Here is a 17,883-nt window from a genome sequence, read left to right on the forward strand (position 1 = left end):
AAATAAATAAATAAATAAATAAATAAATAAATAAATAAATAAATAAAAGAGTAAGGAAAGCAATCATAACACAGGCCTGGTGATGCCCACTCCCACCTCACCCATCATCAAGTTCTGTTGTCACTCAGCATCAGAGTTTTCCATGTTCCCAAAGCCTTCTGTGTGTATGTGTGTGTGTGTGTGTGTATGAATCCAGGGCATGAGTGTGACCGGATTCCTTCGGAACCCACACAAGCTCTCAGAGTCTGAACTCCCCTGCAGAATCTCTGCATTTATCTTGCACCATATCGCTCTAAGAGTAATTGAGACAGACTATGATTCATTAGCTCAAAAGTGAAATAAAATTAGAGCCAGGCAGATTACCTAGGCTGCCTCCATCACATGTACGACAGGAACTTTCCAGCTTTAGTTTCATCCTTTCTGGCACAATGTTCTTGCTGTTTCTGAATCAGGCTCCTCTGAACTCATCCAAGAAAAAGTGCCAATATCATGTAATGCCCAAGGAAAAATGAGCACAGAGGCGGACTGAAATCTCTCCTTATTCTTTACAGAGAATTAAGAGAAGGCTAGGCACTCTGACTTGGGAGAAAATACTCAAATAAAAACAGAGACAGAATGTTCATTATTGAAGGGTCTTTCAACTTTTTTTTTCTGCTTGAATGGATCTTATCTGAGAATAAACATTTAAAGGCTGTGCTATGGCATTTCTATGAAAAGAAGGATTTTAATGGCTCAGGATGCAATGGCCATCTACCTGTGATCCCAGGGTCTAGCTTGCCTTCTGTTGATGTGATTAAACACCAGGACCAAATGAAACCTGTGGAATCAAAGAGTTTATTTGACTTACACCTCCTGACCACAGTCCATCCCGGAGAGAAGCCAAGGTAGGGACCAAGCAGGATAGGAGACCGGAGCTAGGAACTGAAGCAGAGAATGGAGAAATGTTGCTTGCTGACTTGCTCCCTGTGGCTTGCACAACCTGCTCTCTTATAGAACCTAGAGCCACCTGCTTTGTGGCTTTTGTCTCTCATAGACCCTCTCAGCAGGGTATGGATAGATTTATTTTTTTTATTAATGTATCTGTATGTGCGCGCACATGCTGCGGTGCACATGTGGAGGTCACAGGACAGTCCATCAGAGTTGGTTATCTTCTACCGTGAGAGTTCCAGGAGCCGGACTCACACTCCCAGCCTTGGCAGCAAGTGTCTTCAATTACTGAGCCACCCTACCAGCTCTGGATAGGCCTTTTCTTCACTTCCCATCACCTGTATCTCCTCACAGGATTTTGAGTCTCTAAGGGAGTGTGTGGAATTGCTTGTTCAGTAAGTGCTGGGTCCTCCAGTCTGTTGCTTCTTGCACTCACAGAGCAGACCTGACTAAACCCTCATCCAGTTCTGGTTGATGCTATGCACAGCTAAAAAGCTCCTGTTATGAGTGAAATGTAGTGTGGGGGCCCTTTAAGAGAATGAGACTGTGTGTGCCTCCCAGAGGCAGGAGATTGCTCACCAGCTTTCCACTTCAGCAGTTGACACACCCTAGTTACCTGTGAGCTGTGTCATCAGTAATCTGTTACTAATAAAAGGTAGGACGAGCTGTCTTAAAAAACAAACAAACATAAATATGAGTGGATTCAAAACGACCTTCTATAGTAACCCTTTAGATTTTTCTTTATGAGCTGTGGAGTATAGTTTCTACTGTTTTTGTTTTCCTTTGCGTCTACCCAGGACCAGCATATTTCTATAAAAGAATGTATTACTTCATTCCTTTTGAGACGTTAATGAGAGAGGTGGTGATGTGTGCATGTGTGTGACAAAGAGCTCCCTTGCTCTGACCCTGTGCCCTTCTCATGAATGTCAGAATGATTACTAACTGTAACGTCATCAGCATCGACATTACTGTAGACACTGCCTATTGGGAGGGGGTGAGGAAAGCAATCGAAGAGAGTGAAGTTATTGCATAGGGCTGGCCTAAGTTATGTTTGGGGGGTATAGGAGCATGCCAGTACTAAGAGGATTTGAGTCAAGTTGCCGAAGAGTGTGGGAAATGTTATGATTTGCCCAGTATCATAAACAGAGTAGTGGGGAGGGGAGAGGACAGCAGTATTGTAGAATAGGCAGGTAAAATCCTTGGAGGCCATTCAAAGGAAGATGGTATCATATAGATGGTCTCTGTGCAGAATGGGGAGCCTTCTAAGTTACTTGGAGTGGGTACATTAAGAAGAAAATAGTTATAAGAATTCTAAATGACTCTTGGGTGTGTCTTTCCATCATAGATCCATATTTATCACCCTGCACAAAACTAAAGTCTAAGTGGATCAAGGACCTCAACATAAAACCAGATACTCTAAATCAGTTGGAAAAAGTGGGAAACAGCCTAGAACTCATTGGCACAGGAGACAACTTCCTGAACAGAACACCAACAGCACAGGCTCTAAGAGCAACAATCAATAAATGAGACCTCATGAAACTGAAAAGCTTCTGTAAAGCAAAAGACACTGTCATCAAAACAAATAGACAGCCGACAGATTGGGAAAGAATCTTCACCAACCCTTTATCTGACAGAGGGCTAATATCCAGTATATATAAAGAACTAAAGAAACAGCAAAGCAACAAACCAAGTAATCCACTTAAAAAATGGGGAACAGAGCTAAACAGAGAATTCTCGAAAGAGGAACATCGAATGGCAGAGAAACACTTAAAGAAATGCTCAACCTCATTAGCCATTAGGGAAATGCAAATCAAAATGACCCTGAGATTTCACCTTACACCCATCAGAATGGCCAAGATGAAAAACTCAAGTGATAGCACATGCTGGAGAGGTTGTGGAGAAAAGGGAACCCTCCTCCATTGCTGGTGGGAATGTAAACTGGTTCAACCACTTTGGAAGTCAATCTGGCGCTTTCTCAGACAACTAGGAGTAGTGCTACCTCAAGACCCAGCTATACCACTCCTAGGTATATACCCAAAATTTGCTCAAGTACACAACAAGGACATTTGTTCAACCATGTTCGTAGCAGCTTTATTTGTAATAGCCAGAACTTGGAAACAACCCAGATGTCCATCAACGGAGGAATGGATACAGAAATTGTGGTATTTTTACACAATGGAATACTACTCAGCAATCAAAAAGGAGGAAATCATGAAATTTGCAGGCAAGTGGTGGGATCTAGAAAAGATCATTCTGAGTGAAGTATCCCAGAAGGAGAAAGACAAGCTTGGTATATACTCGCTTATATAGACCTACAAGATATGATAAACATAATGAAATCTACACACCTAAAGAAGATAATCAAGAAAGTGGACACAGGCGAAGGTGATTAATCCTCATTTAGAAAGACAAATGGGATGTGCATTGAACTTATGACAGGAGTCTACCACAAAAGGCATCTGAAAGACTCTACCTAGCAGTGTTTCAAAGCAGACACTAAGACTCATAACCAAACCCTCGGCAGAGTGCAGGGAATCATATGAAAGAAGGGAAGTTAGTATGATATGGAAAGGATAGGAGCTCTACAAGTACCAAATATATCCGGGCACAGGGTCGTTTCTGAGACTGACACTCAACCAAGGACCATCTATAGATATAACCTAGAACTTCTGCTCGGATGTGGCCCGTGGTAGCTCAGTAACCAAGTAGTTTTCCAAAGTAAGGGGAACACGAACTATTTCTAACAGGATCTCAAGGGCAGGCTGTTTGACCCCCCCCCCCGCCCCGGGGAGGAGCAGTCTGTTAGGCCACAGAGGAGGACTTTGCAGCCAGCCCTGAAGATACCTGATAAAACAGGGTCAGATGAAAGGGGAGGAGGTCCTCCCCTATCAGTGGACTTGGAAAGGGGCAGGGAGGAGACCAGGGAGGGAGTGTGGGGTTGGGGAGGGAATGAGGGAGCGGGATACAGCTGGGACACAGAGTTAACAAAATGTAACTAAAAAGAAAAATAAAATAAAAAAAAAATAAAAAAAAGAAAGCTTTTAAATATCATTTCTAAACATAACATGAGAGCTAACTCTATAATTGCATATAATAATAATTAAAAATAAATATCACTTTATTACATATAAATATATTATATATTTAATAATAATAATAATAACAATTATTATTATTATTTTGGTGGAGGCAGGGTCTCTATCCCAGTGAGGCTTCAACTTTGCTATGTGGTCAAGGATGACCTTGAACTTCTGATCCCCTGGCTTTACCTCCTGAGGGCTGAGAGTAGAGGTGTATGTCATCATGCCTGACATGTTATGCCAGGGACTGAAATGAGGGCACTAGGTATGCCAGACAAGAAGTCTACCAACTGTGACCCTATCAGTCAGGGGCCACCCATAATCTCTGTGTGCTTCACATCTGCTACAAACAATTCCTGAAGAGCGTCATAAAATAAGCTTCCCTGACATGGTCAAAGGAGGGAGAATAAAAGAAATGGAACCCAGAGGGAGACACTGTGGTGTATACAGGGAGGCCAAATACAAGAAAAACAGAATTCAGGAGTATTTGAAACAGGAAGTTGTCAGGGAGAATTCAAATCAAATCTCTACTATTGCCTGCTCATAATTATTTTGTCATTATCTTTAATTTCTTGTGATGGGGACAGAGTCCGTGGAAGTAGGAACTGCATGTGACCCAAAACAGGTGGCCATGAGTGTAAGGACATGTTTTTAGAGTGTCTATGTCAGCAGGTCTAGGGGTACAAAGGTACAAAGGAGGAGAGGAGAGTCGCCAAGGGAGCACTGGATGGCAGGTCCCAAACTGTGAGCAAGTGTTTTCTAAAGTGCCCTCACTCAGTAGTGCAGACGTTCGATGACCAAACGCCCCAGGAGAGATAAAATGACTGAGGGAGTTGGAGGAATAAATGAGTGGTTTAAGAATAGGAGATGTGAAAGAGAGGCAATTAGGCTGGCCTCCAGTGTGTGTTGTCATTGTGGTTCGAGTAAGAAATGTCTCCGATGGGCACATATATTTGAGCATGTCACAGTCCCCAAGTGGTGGTGCTGTTTGGGGATGTTATGTAACCTTTAGGAGAAAGAGCCTTGTTGGAGGAAGTATGGCATTGGGCCCTGGGTGTTTATGGATTTGCCTGATTTTCTGTTCTGTCCCTGTCTCTCTCTGTGTTCTGTCTCTGTCTCTCCCTAGCATATGTGGGTGAAAAATGTGATCAGCTAGCTTCCTGCTCCTTCAACCATGTTTTGTTTTGTTTTTTTGAATGCTGCAATATCCTCTCTGCCATGCTGGACTCTATCCCTCTGGAACTGTAAGATAAAATAAATCCTTTTCTTCTTTAAGTTGCTTTTGGTCATGGGTGGTATTTCACAGCCACAGGAAGGTAATCACTATACCATCCTAGTGACTGATTCTACACTTTAACTTACAATGCCCAGAGGGTTGGTCAAAGACATTGTTCAAGATGTTTCTGTGAGGGTGTATTTGGATATTGCTGACATTTAAATCCACGTCTTAGGCTTGGACTAGAGCAGATTTTCTTCTATAATATCGAAGGGCTGCATTCTATCTGTCGAAGTCTGACAACCCTGAACAGAAGGAAGTTTTGCCTGTGATTTCATCTGTAGCCTTGGCACTCTATGGTTTGTTTGCAGACTCATGGCTATCAGACTTCCTGGTTAGATTTTGGGCTTACAAAGTCACCACTATGTCATGGACCAATTCTTTAAAAAAACCAAACCAAACCAAACCAAACCCAAATCCTCTTATCTCTTGACACATACTGGATTATCTTCTGGAGAACAATGACAATGTCACTGGGCAGTGTCAGTTCATGGATGAGCACACTTCAAGGTCTAACGGCTACTCAAAGCAGAGAGAATATTCAAATCAAAGTCTCTCTAATTCCAGGTCTATGTTCTATGCATCCTCACACACTCCTTGGAGTTCATGAAAAGACTCTGGAAAGGTGAAAAGTTGTATTCATGACTTGTTGCTATGAGACTCTCAATGAGAACTTTACTAGGGGATCTTGATGGTGAACCAAGGAACAGCAGCCCTACTGTGCTGGGCTGTGTTAGTCAAAGCTAGCCTTCAGGGCTCAGCAGACTCAAGCTGGGGTCTTGGTTATCTCAGACTGGCTAGAAACTGGATGGTCTGATTTCTGTGAGCCCTTCAGCCTCAGTGGAAGGACAGGCCAGGTTTGCCTCCTGTCAGTGCTGGGAAATTCATAGAACAAGCACATTATCCTGACAAGCATGTGCCTCACCTTTCCTTTCCTTCTCACTGTTCCTTGAGTCAGACCCCTCTACCTTCCATTTCTGTCTAAATGTGGGACCTGAAAAGTACAGACATGGAAGGGAGGGAGGAAACTCCAGGTCCTTGACAGAGGCGAGTAGTTACTAATGACTGAGGGATCATGAAGCTTTTTCGTTAGTTAATTGAGGGTAGGTTCTCACATACCTAGTTTGTAGTATGTAGTTTGTTACACACACAGTCAGGTTTGCCTCAGATTCGATATGTAGCTGAGGATGACCTTGAACTCTTGATCTCCTTGTCTCTACCCCCCCAACTATTGGGATTGCGGCCATGTATCAGCACTTCTGGCTAATGCATTTCCTACATGCTAGGCAAGCACTCTACTAACTGAGCTACACCCTCAGGCTTCCTTCCCAAGCTTCCCCCAGGAGCACAGAAGAAAAAGGCCTGGGATGAGGGACTTTTCTTACAGTTTCCTTCTGTTGGGCAGCGTGGAGTCCCAGGACTGCAGTCCAGCAGATTTTTCCATTTGCTTTGAGCAGCAGAGGGAGTCCCAAATGTCACATGCTTAAACATCTTCACTTCTTGAAGGGAGGGCCAGCTGCTGACAGCAGCCAGGAGGGTAGAGGAGTCTGTTGGTACATGGGAAAAACAAATCCCTTCACACTAACTGGTTTGTGGCTCCGTGGGGCCCTAAAAGCAGGAGAAGGGAAGAAGAGTAGCTGGTTTAATTTTTTGAAGGGACTCTATGATTTGACAGCAAATATTCAGTATGCCAAAAGTTTTACACCCCAGGAAATACTAAACACATTAATCCTTATCAACTACCACACACATAACCCCAAATCTCTGATGGAACGTCTGTTTTCGGTAATCGCTATTTCTCTGGCTTCATTCAGAACCTTGCAAAAAAAGCAATACTTTTTAAGTAAATTAAAATTAACCCAAATCTAGCATGCCAGTTAGGATAAAAAAAAATGGCTAGATAATGAAACAAAATCAAACTCAGTGTAAACTGAGATGTATTTAGCACAGGGAGGCTCAAAGACTATAAAGATAAAAGCATGAGAAGAGACATGCCCAGGAGAAGGAAAGTCAAAAGAAAGTATAAAGTTAAAACGTAGACAAAGAAATTAAAGGCATCAACCAACTTCCACCTTCTACCACCCTCCCCAAACAACACACTAGCACAAAAACACTAAATAAAAGAAGACACTTTATAATCTTATAAACAATCATATTTAAGCCTTAAGAAGGTCCTGTGGCCCATCGGGCCACGAAGAGTACTTTTCTTTCCTCTTGTGTACATGTAAGGACCTGGATTTAATCCCCAGTACTGCAAACAACAAACAAGGGGGGGGGGAAACATCTCAAAATAGAAATTGTTAAAGAAAGAAAAACAGGCTGGTGTACGTCACGAACATGGCTGGCACATGTCTTTGTAAACAAAGTTTGGTCAGAACACAGGCGTGGCCATTTGCTCACTTACATTCCACTACGGTGTTCACATTACCAGGGCAGAATCCAGTGGTTGTGACAGAGACTGCCTGGCACATAAAGCCTAATGAACTTATAATGTTGCCTTTTTTAGAACCAGTTGACTGGTCAGCTCTACAGCTGTGGAGTAGTTCTCTCCCTCAGCCCTGTTCAGGTTTATGAACACCCACACGTTCCTAAGTCAGTTTGGGTCCATGTAGACACTGTATAAATGCATGTATAGACATAAACATCCGTGAAGATCTATAGACAATACACACATGGACACACTGAATCCACACAGAGACAGACACCTCCAGCTTTCTGCTCTCTTTACACAGGTCATGAAGGCAGGCGTTGCTTGCTGTCTCACACCTGGACAACTTCTCTCACTTGTTCATCTATTTAGGCCTCTAAGAGATTTGCCAACTCATTTTATTGCCATACTTTCTCTTCTTTACCCACAATGTTTAATTCTAGCTGATGACAATGATCTGGGAAATGTTTCCAGTCTATTTTTTCAGAAAGGGCTCATGTAGAATTTGTGTGAATTCTTCCTTAGGTGTTCACAGATATCTCTTGAAAAGTCTTCTAGGCTTGGAAGTTCTGTGTTAAGTGAATGTGGCCGATCTACAAACATTTGACCCACCTTGGCGCATGGGAGATTCTAGGACACATGGGATGGTTTAAGGCCAAGAGCAATCAGAAAAGATTCAAACGAAGCAAAGCAAAGCAGAGCAACACAGCAATGCAACGCAACACAGCACAGCACAACACAACACAACACTCCTTCTGTGGAAGTGCAAAGGAGGCAGCCAAAGCAGTTTGAACCCCTGGGGCCAAGATTCTGAGGAGAAGGAAGAGCTTTGAGGTGAGCGCTGTATTTGGTTTCTTCCCCTCAGGGAATTTGGCAACCACACCACAGTTCTCAGAAACAAAATGAGGTTGCCTGCAGTTTGCGGCTATTCTGCTGGCAGGGGATGGATGGTGAGTTCAGGATCACCAAGGGAACCGGGACTGCAGACGCCTGGTGTCCCAGGGAAAGTAAACTGCAGGAAAGTGAGCCTCATGTTCTCGGTGTAGTTTCCCTTTGAAGTAGTTGCTGACTCCTGACCTCCATGTCCTAAAACCCAGTTCTATTTTTCCTCATTCTTTTATTAGTTCTTTGAGAATTTTGTACAATGCTTTTTGATCACATTCACCCCTGTCCCTCTTACCCTTCAAAGACCATTCTTCCTTCGCAGTCACTAAAATTTTTGCCTTTAAATAAAAAAAGAAAAAACTAAGTACAGTTTGTGTTGCTAATAGACTCTCCGGTATGCGGCCTTCTCAGGGGTTAGGGAGACTGCTCTATCTGTCTCAGGGGTTCACACTGTCAAAGAAAAATGACTCTACTTCTCCCAGAGGCTACCAGCTTCCAATGGGTCCTTAGGCAGGGGAGGAACTTCATGCCTGCATCCTTACTCCATGCTAGAATTCTGTTTGGCCTGAGCTGGCCCGGGTCTGGGGCATGCTGTTTCAACGGCTGTGAGTTCGTTTGTACAGCTGTCCTGCTATTTCCCAGAAAACACTGCTCCCTTGTAGTCAGTCATCCACCACTTCTGGCTCTTATAGTCTTTCTGTACCCTCTTCAATCCAAATACTAAGCAGAAGAGGGTAGCAGAGGATGAGAAGCTACATGGAGGTAGCGGGACAATTAAACACTGGCCTGGGGAGTCTGAAGGCTTGATAAGCTTCCTAGGGAGGGTCTGATAAGTAGTACTATGGGTAGGCTTTGGTGGGCATCCCAGGGAAGATCTGTTAAACATCCTATGGAGGGTATCATAAGGTCCCTGTTCTTTCAGGTCAATCCCCTACCAGGATCCAGGGGAACCAGATCCTCACCTTCTCTCACAAAGCCTGAAGATAGTTGTGTGACCTTTGTTTCTGGTGGAGGTGACTTAAGTAAACCACATTTTCTTAATCATCTTTGGAGGAAAATAAAATCTCCTTCTGGTGTGTGTGTGCGTGTGTGCTCACATATAACAATTAAGGTAAATTTTCCACAACTGAGCTGCATCTCCAGCCCGAGACTGTTTTTTTTTTTTTTTTTTTTTTAATTTTTTTATGTGCAGTTCCTGACAGCCAAGTAAAAACTACCAGACATGCCCAGAAACAGGGCCAACTGACCTGATATTAAAAAGAAAACCAGACGGTAGTGAGGTACAGATGATAAAATCAGTATGTTAAATATGTTTAAAATAGATTGCAATCTGGAGAATTTCAGTAGGGAATTTGAAATTATCTCATTTATGTACAAAATGAGTCAAGTCGAAATTATTGATTTAAAACATAAAAAAATTAAAAATGCAGTAGGTGGCTTTAATGGGAAATTAGGACCAGAAAAAGAAATGATTAGCAAATTGTCCTTATTTTGTTGTTGTTGTTGTTGTTACAGAGAGTTATATGAAGACACTTTATAAAATGCTCATTAAAGGATGGGGAATAAATTGAAGCACGGATATTAAAATGAAGAATGGATAACACATCAAAAAAGCATAAGAAACATGAAAATTTCTGAAACTAACATGTATAATTAAAGTGCCAGAAAGAGGAGGAATGAGGCGAGGAAGAGAATAGTTAAAGAGATTCTAATTGATGATTTCCTGCCTTTGACAGGTGACATCAATATACATATTCAAGAGTCTTTTACTCTAAGCAAAATCTTTTAAGAAAACCATACTAGAGTCTATCTAAACTGGGACAAGAAGACAATAGAATTAAGAAAAAAAATTATAATACTGAAGAAAAGAGGATGTTAGATAGAATATAATTCCCCCTGAAACTAACAACATCTGATTTTTTTTCCCCCAAATACGGTCACATTCATAAGTCTGGAGACATCCACATGTCCCTTGGGAAAGGGCACAATTTGATGCACTGTAATTATTAAAATAAATGAACAAGATCTGATAAATATAATAAAAGAAGCAGCAGGGGTCAGTCCAGAAAGGAAGCTGATCCATAATTCATAGTTCCCTCTCAGAATGTGGTTTATCAGAACGAGAGAGCCTCATCCTTGATGTGGGTGGGAGAGCGGTAGGCAGAAAGCATGCAATATTATGTAGAGACTGAGACTTGACAGGACCCTACTGGGAGACAGAAACTTCTCTTTAAGGGCTGGAGAAGGGCTTTCTTCAAGAGAAACACAGAAATCTAGGCGTGGTGGTGCACACCTTTAATCCAGCACTCACGATGCCAGCAGATTTCTGAGTTCGAGGTCAGCCTGGTCTAGAAAGCAAGTTCTGGTGCAGCCAGGGCTACACAGAGAAACCCTGTCTAGAAGAACCAAGGATGGGGGCGTGGTGCTGGCGTGTTGCATTTCAGACACAGTCCTTTTAATTTGAGTGCCAAGGTGTGTATGTGGTACAAGGACAACAACAGTCCTGGAAGCCGCCTGTGCTCCTGTTGTCTGAGCAGGAGGGAAGACTGTTGCTTGCTTCTGGCAGCCACAGGGAGTCTGAAACAAGAAGAGGGTTTTATCCTATCTCTGCCTATATCATTAATAAATACTTACTGAATTCTCACCATGAAGTAGGTTCAGGGGATATACAGATACATAAAACATGATCTCTCCCTGCAGGGAACACTCCATGTAGCTGGGAAACCAGACATATACATTAGCAGTTGAGTATCATGTGACTAGGCTTTATGAAGGAAGAGTGGAAACAGCCCTGCATCTTCTACAACAGGGAAAAGATTGCATCCTTTTCTCTCATCCTTTTCCCTGTTGGCAGAGATGCTTAGGAGAAGATGAGCAGAGGGAAAGGCTGAATGTGTTTAGGAAACTTTAAGCCAGACGGCAATCTTTGAGAAAGAGAACAGGCAGAGAAGGCAATGAACACACATGTGAGAATGGACAGGATGCTGAAGCCTGGAAGCTGAACAGAACGTCTTCAAGAGTCACAATACAGAACCTGGATTTTGCCAGTGAAAGAGATCTTGAGCATGAACATGATGCAATCTATTTGATATCAGGGAGAACCTTGGATCAGAATATGTTGTGTGAGAAAAAAAAAACATTTAAAAATATATTTTTAATAATAATAAAAAAGAGGAACCTTGGAGAAACAGCATGGAGAATGGCCCAGATGATGGAACTCATGAAGTGAGATAGTAGAGGTGAAAGGTTAGACTGAACTTAGGAGACTTGGAGAGTGGCTCAATCGAGGTAAGGAAAATCTGTTTCAACGAATATTTACCAGAGGCCCGGAAGGTGTTATTATTGTGGTGCTTGGAAAACAATCTAATGGCATAATTGTGAGGGAAGCCATAGAAAGCAAACAAAACTTCACATAGTTCAGATCATGGCAAAGGCTTTAAGGGGTTGTGTGGGGAGGAGGTAGGTGATGGCTGAGAGCTAGGAACCTACACAAGGGTTCGGGAAACAGCAACCTGCAGCAGAAACGGGACTGTTAACCAGGATCCTGGGGCTCTGCTTGCTGGGAAGGAGCTGTGGCTCCGGCTCAGGCCACAACCTAGGAGGTCTTGGCCACAGAACAAAGGCCCTACTCAGCACTCCCATTTTGCTTCTGTTGAGAGCCCTGTCCTTCCTCCATTCTAGCAGAACATTGTTCTGACCTCAAGGGACAGTAGGAACCACCAGAAAACCACTCAGACCAGATATTTGCCTTTAGGACTGGGGAATGACGTTGGTCCAGTGGTCTGTGCTTTCGGAGGGGGTAGTAGCATGCGGAATGCTTGGGCAGCAGGCACCTCATGGGTCTCTCTCCATCTCTGTGTCACAGGAGCGATGAGGGAAACGAAGAAGCTGTTTTCTCTACTCTTCAGAGATTCCCAAACTTGAGTTTACCCAGAGAAACCCTGTCTTCCCTCCCCACATTCCCTCCCATGCCCTCCCTGTTTCCCTCTCTCATTTGTTTGTTCGTTCCGTCCTGCCTCTCTCCGCCCTCCCTTCCTTCTTCACTCCCTTCTTTCTTCCTTCTCTGTTTCCCTTCACCTTCCCTCTTTTCTCTCCTTCCTTCTTTTCCCCTCCTCATTCCCTTCTTTCTCTCTCTCTCTCTGTCTCCCTTAAGAAACGAGGAGATAGCAATAATTTACTACATGATTTTGTGAGTTGTTAAGCCCAACTAAGCCTTGATAATTTTTCTCAGTTTTAATTGGGGCTATTAATTATACTATATCAAGCAGTTCAATGAGAGGACTCAGTAAGAAAGTCTATGTAAGCCACTTTACTATTACTGCCCAGAATATAGCAAGAACTTGATGAAGTCTCAAGGAAGGTTTGAAAATAGTTTTGTTTTGTTTTGTTTTTAATCAATTATCTGTGATGTGTGAATCCTGTACCTTTGTACCTTTCAGCTTCTTTAAAATGCCCTGATGCCTTGATTTATTTCAGACAGTTTTAAGGGTGTTTGAGTACAGGTCTGGAGTTACGGCCGCTAATTTATTTATTTATTGGTTTATTTATTTATTGGTTCTGGAAACGGGAACCCCAGAGCCTCACAAATAGTAAGCAAGTGCCACCCCTAACCCCCCGCTCTGCCTTCAGTCTGTACCTGATTAAAAAAAAAATGTTCCTGATTCCAAAGGTGGTTTTCTGAAGCCGCACCCTGGGAAAAAGAGACCTGCACAGTTTTCTCAGCTAGGAAGTAACACTTCGTCCTCCCTTAATTGTGGGAAACACATCAAACATTACCTATGGACAGCAAGAGGCAACACATGCAAAGCTCACTCACTGAGTCGTTGGAGTCCTGAGAACCTGACCTTGAGGTCCAGTGGTTCTGCCAGGTCCTCAGAGAGTGACTGTTGGGTGAATGATTACTTAGGGGGTTGACAGTGGTTCAGGGCTCTCCCAGGAGATGCAGCATCCAACGCATCTGACCTTTTGAAGGGGGAACACGGACAGGGTGTGGGAATGGGCGGCACTGCGAATGGGCAGCACAGAGGGACAGTGCTCTCCCACCTAACTGCTGACGGTGGCGGAGACGGGCTCCAACCTCACCTTTCAACACTGCTCTTGCGGGCTTTTCTTTGGTTGATGCCTTTGATTAGCATGGGCATCGGGGAGCTGGCAGAGAATAAAATGACCTGTTTCTTTGTCACGTCCTAGATTGGAGATGGCTTTGCGGTGGAGGCTGGTGATGTGATTACAGTGGATAAAGTGAACTGTGCCTTTTTTATTTCTTTTTTAGGGATTGAAGATGGAGAAAGATGGTAACAGTTTTGTTTTTTGTTTTGTATTTTTATTTTAAATCAAAGGCTAGCCCTCTGTTGGGCCCCCCACACAACCTACTTTTGATGAATATTCTTGTTTAACCCTCATGACAAGCTAAGCTAATAGAGGCTATGGTGGCATCCATTTTCAAGTTACATTTATTTTATGCTGTCTATGTGTTTGTATGCGTGTGTCATCGTGCATGTGTGAGCATCCTCTTTGCAAGGCCTGGCTTAAGTATGTACAGAGACAGCCCAGTTGGTCACCAATGTGAGGTGAGGGGACTGGAGTAGTTCCTGTAGGTGGTCACAATCAGGCCTTTGTTCTCTTGTCCCTGAGATTTGGAGTTGGCCAGAAGCAGACTTTTCCAACTGTGGGAACCCCAGCGGGTCTGAAAGTGGGTTTCTTGGTGGAGTGCTGTGCATTTAACATCCGGCACCCCTGAACTCAACAACCACACCGGTTTGCATGATAGAACAGGCTCTGTGTCTGATGGGGCTGATCTCATCTCTACTGTGCACAGAGTTGAGAAAAGAGCTGTCTCTGTATCTGTGGGAAAGGCCACAGAACAGCCCGTTTCTGAAGACTTTGTGTGTGTGTGTGTGTGTGTGTGTGTGTGTGTGTTTGATAGAGAGAGTGTGTGTGAGAGAGTAAGTGTGCATGTATGTGTATGGGTGTGTGTGCATATGTGTACATGTGCCTGTGGAGGTCAGAGGTCAGTCTTAGGTATCACTTGTTCCTAGTATCATTTGTTCCTTAGGTATCATTTGTCCATCGTGTTTTTTTTGAGACAAGGTCTCTCTGTGACCTGAAGCCTTAAAGCAGGCTAGGCTGGCCTTGATCAAAGGGACCTGCCTGTCCTGTACTCCTCAGTGCTGAGACCACAAGCACGTGCCACCGCACTGGGATTTTTTAACATGGGTTCTAAGGAGTGCCGTTGGCTCCTCACGTTCACGCTGTACCAACTGAGCTGTCTCACCCTGCAGCTTTTCAGCTTCCGAATATGTCAGTATCAGGAGGCCTATGCTCGGTGAAGCTCCTTCATTCAGAGGAAACACGGTATCTTGTTAGCTCTCAACCTGGGACAGAGCATCCTTAGCCAGCCTGCAAGGCTGCCTCCTATGACATCTGCCTCCCACTAGCCACCTTTGTGTCTGTCTTCTGTATTTTGACAGTTACACAGATTCAGGCAGAATACAAGGCACGAAGCCGCTGCCAAGTCGTGAGCAACCCATGGAGAGGCCCAAGTGGCAGGGACTAACCCCTCCTGCCAGCGCCATGTGAGTAAGCTCAGAAACAGATCTGGGCTCATGACAGGAGCCCTGCTTGACAGCTTGGGCTTCCTGAGAAGCCCTGACCAGAGGCACCTAGATAAGCCATTGCCGAATTCCTTGCCCTTAGAAACTGTGAGATAATAAAACACATGCTGCGCCTAACTAAATGTTGGAGCAACTTGACACACAGCAACAAGTAATGCAGGTAGCCTCTCACGCGTAAGACAAATATTTTGTCTTTTATAGTAAGATTTAACCCATTGACAGTGTTCTGGGGTGGAGGGATGTCTGCAGTGAACCATTTTAGCCACAGAACAGGTTATTTTTTGCTGTGGGGTAGGCAGGACTCAGAGCAAGGCCACTGCTGTCCCCAACCAGGACCGTTGTCTCATGGGAGTGTATGTCCCATGCAACAAGCCCTGGCTACAAACCATAGGCACCACCTCAGTTCCATTGAGCCGTTTCTGACTCCGGAGGACTGCAACGTGGATTCGGTGGATCCTATGGTCCATATTTTCACATGGGTTCCCACAACTCTCAGCTGTTTAGGCCACAAAGGTAAAGAGCTCCGGGCTTTGTGCTAACAGAAGATCTTCATGGTCTTTTGTACTGTGTTCATGGGGTCATACTGATCTCTGCCTCTTGTGGCCAAGACTCTAAGAGGAACACACTTGCAAAACAGGCTGTGTTGGTGATGGCCAGGGATGACTTCCCAGAGGAGGCAAGCAGAGAGAAGTCTTAAAAGATGAGTCCCTTGCTTCATCCAGTCGGGATCAAACTTTGTCTCCTTAAAAATTTCAACCAGTCTCTTTTAACCACATGGATTCTGAGTTTCAGAAGGAAGAATTTGGGTAGGGTTGTCTTGAGATGTTGGTATTATCAGTCTTTGTTTTGGTTTAGTTGTTTTCCTTTCCTTTCCTTTCCTTTCTTTTTTTAATTAAATTTTTATTTTTTATGTTAATTATAGTTTATTCACTTTGTATCCCAGCTGTAGCCCCCTTCCTCCTCCCCTCCCAATCCCACCTTCCCTTTCTCTCCACCTATGTTTTTTTTTTTTTTTTAAATACAATTAACCGGTCTCAAGCATTTTGTTATAGGAATGAAAAACTAACTAATGCAGAGAGTTGCAGCTGACACACCTGATCCTAAGCTAAAAGTTGATTGCAATCTTGTTCCATAAGGGTCTTAAGGAAAACAATAGTCTGATGATGCTAAGATGGGGGAGGGGAGTCTCTGAAGATTTACTATATGTATGTTCTAATAAATTTAGACAGATATCAAAGCCCAGTCAAGTTGTTTGTTTCGTATAGGCTTTCATACGACTTTTCATTTGTCACTCTGAATTACGTTGAGTGAGTTGGTCAAAGATTTAGGGAACACGTTTGGCTGTCTTAGGGCTTTTAGTTCTCAAGAATGATAATAAAAGACTGTCTTAGTTACTTTTGCTATGATAAAATACCAGGCAAGAAGCAATTTAGGAAGGAAGGATTTGGCTTGTCTCATAGTTGGAGGATACTGTCGTCATGGTGAGTGAGTTACGCTGGCATGATTTTGAGGAGGCAGCTGGCCCTCTTGCTTGCATCTTCATTATGGAAGCAAAGAGTGGAAAATGCCTGCCATCAGCTAGCCTTCTGCTCTGTATTTACTTCAGGACCCCAGCCCATAGACCAGGGCTGCCTAAAATGAAGGCGAGTGTACCCACCTCAGTAAACTTAATCCAGAGACTTCCTCACAGGCATGCTTGGACTTTTGTCTCACAAGTGATTCCACTTCTGTCAAATCAAGAGTCAATATTAGTTATCTCATTGACCAAAGATAAATTTCTTCCTGAAATGGCTGATTCTACTAAGTCTGTAGTCTTCGTAATTACTTAAAGAAAAACTAAGGTTATGATCCTGATATGAGATCTTCAGGACCACAAAGTAAAGCTGCAAGGTGAACCCAAAGCTCCTTGGGAAATCAGGAGAAATTGCTTAGCATTGACAGCCATTTGGATCTGGAAAGTGTCTCTTTTTAAGTCAGTGTGCTTTTCTGAGATGAGACAGGAAAAAGATACAATTTGGAAACTTAAACAATTCCTGCCACATAGAGCCATTTTGATAAGATCATTGGCCTTTGAACTAAGTTGTGGCTTTTCCTATTTTTTCCAAGACTTCCAGGGTGGCAGGAAACCCTTCAGTCAAGTCAAAGCTGCCTTTGCCTTGGACAGATGAAAAGAATGAAGGCTATGTTCTTCAAGAGAATTGGGACTGTTTTCATGGTGGAGAAGACAGTGACCATCTCAGGGCAAAGGCTTTGTTTTGGGGCTGGATGAACTAAAGCAAGCATTCCGGAATATCTGCTGATCAACTGTTTTCAGAGGATCGAAGGGCACCTTTTAAAAAACACAAAGTAGGAGTCAGCTATTGATGCTGGTGGCAAATCATTTGGAAGGGACACAGGTGGCCTTGGATGGAGATGCTGTGTGATCTGAGAGGAGAGAAAGGCCCATCATAAGTACTGTTTAGTCTGCTCCCTGCTCTGCAATCTCAAGATTCCAAAGCTATCACAGGGCATGACACTTTGCGATGCTCTACAAAAATTCACAATCCAACAAATTCTAACTGTTCCCTGTGGGACCACGCAGCATAAACATGGCGGACTATTGAAATGAGAAAGGTGATGCTATAGGTTGAGCGTGGCTTAACCCCCAAGTATCCATGTCTTGGAGGCTTGGCC

General features: G+C 43.5%; 1 protein-coding gene across 1 annotated transcript in view; it reads right to left on the reverse strand.

Moving 5' to 3' along the window:
- LOC129665649 (uncharacterized) overlaps positions 1–13,737 on the reverse strand; it is a 52,836-nt gene extending 39,099 nt beyond the window's left edge. The window contains exon 1 of the mRNA XM_055592442.1: positions 13,679–13,737. Within this exon, the coding sequence (XP_055448417.1) occupies positions 13,679–13,737 (59 nt within the window). The remainder of the gene's footprint in view (positions 1–13,678) is intronic.
- Between the last annotated feature and the right edge of the window lie 4,146 nt (positions 13,738–17,883).

This window comes from Psammomys obesus, unplaced genomic scaffold (genome assembly GCF_907164565.1).
Source record: "Psammomys obesus unplaced genomic scaffold, mPsaObe1.curated_primary_1811, whole genome shotgun sequence".
NCBI lineage: Eukaryota > Metazoa > Chordata > Mammalia > Rodentia > Muridae > Psammomys > Psammomys obesus.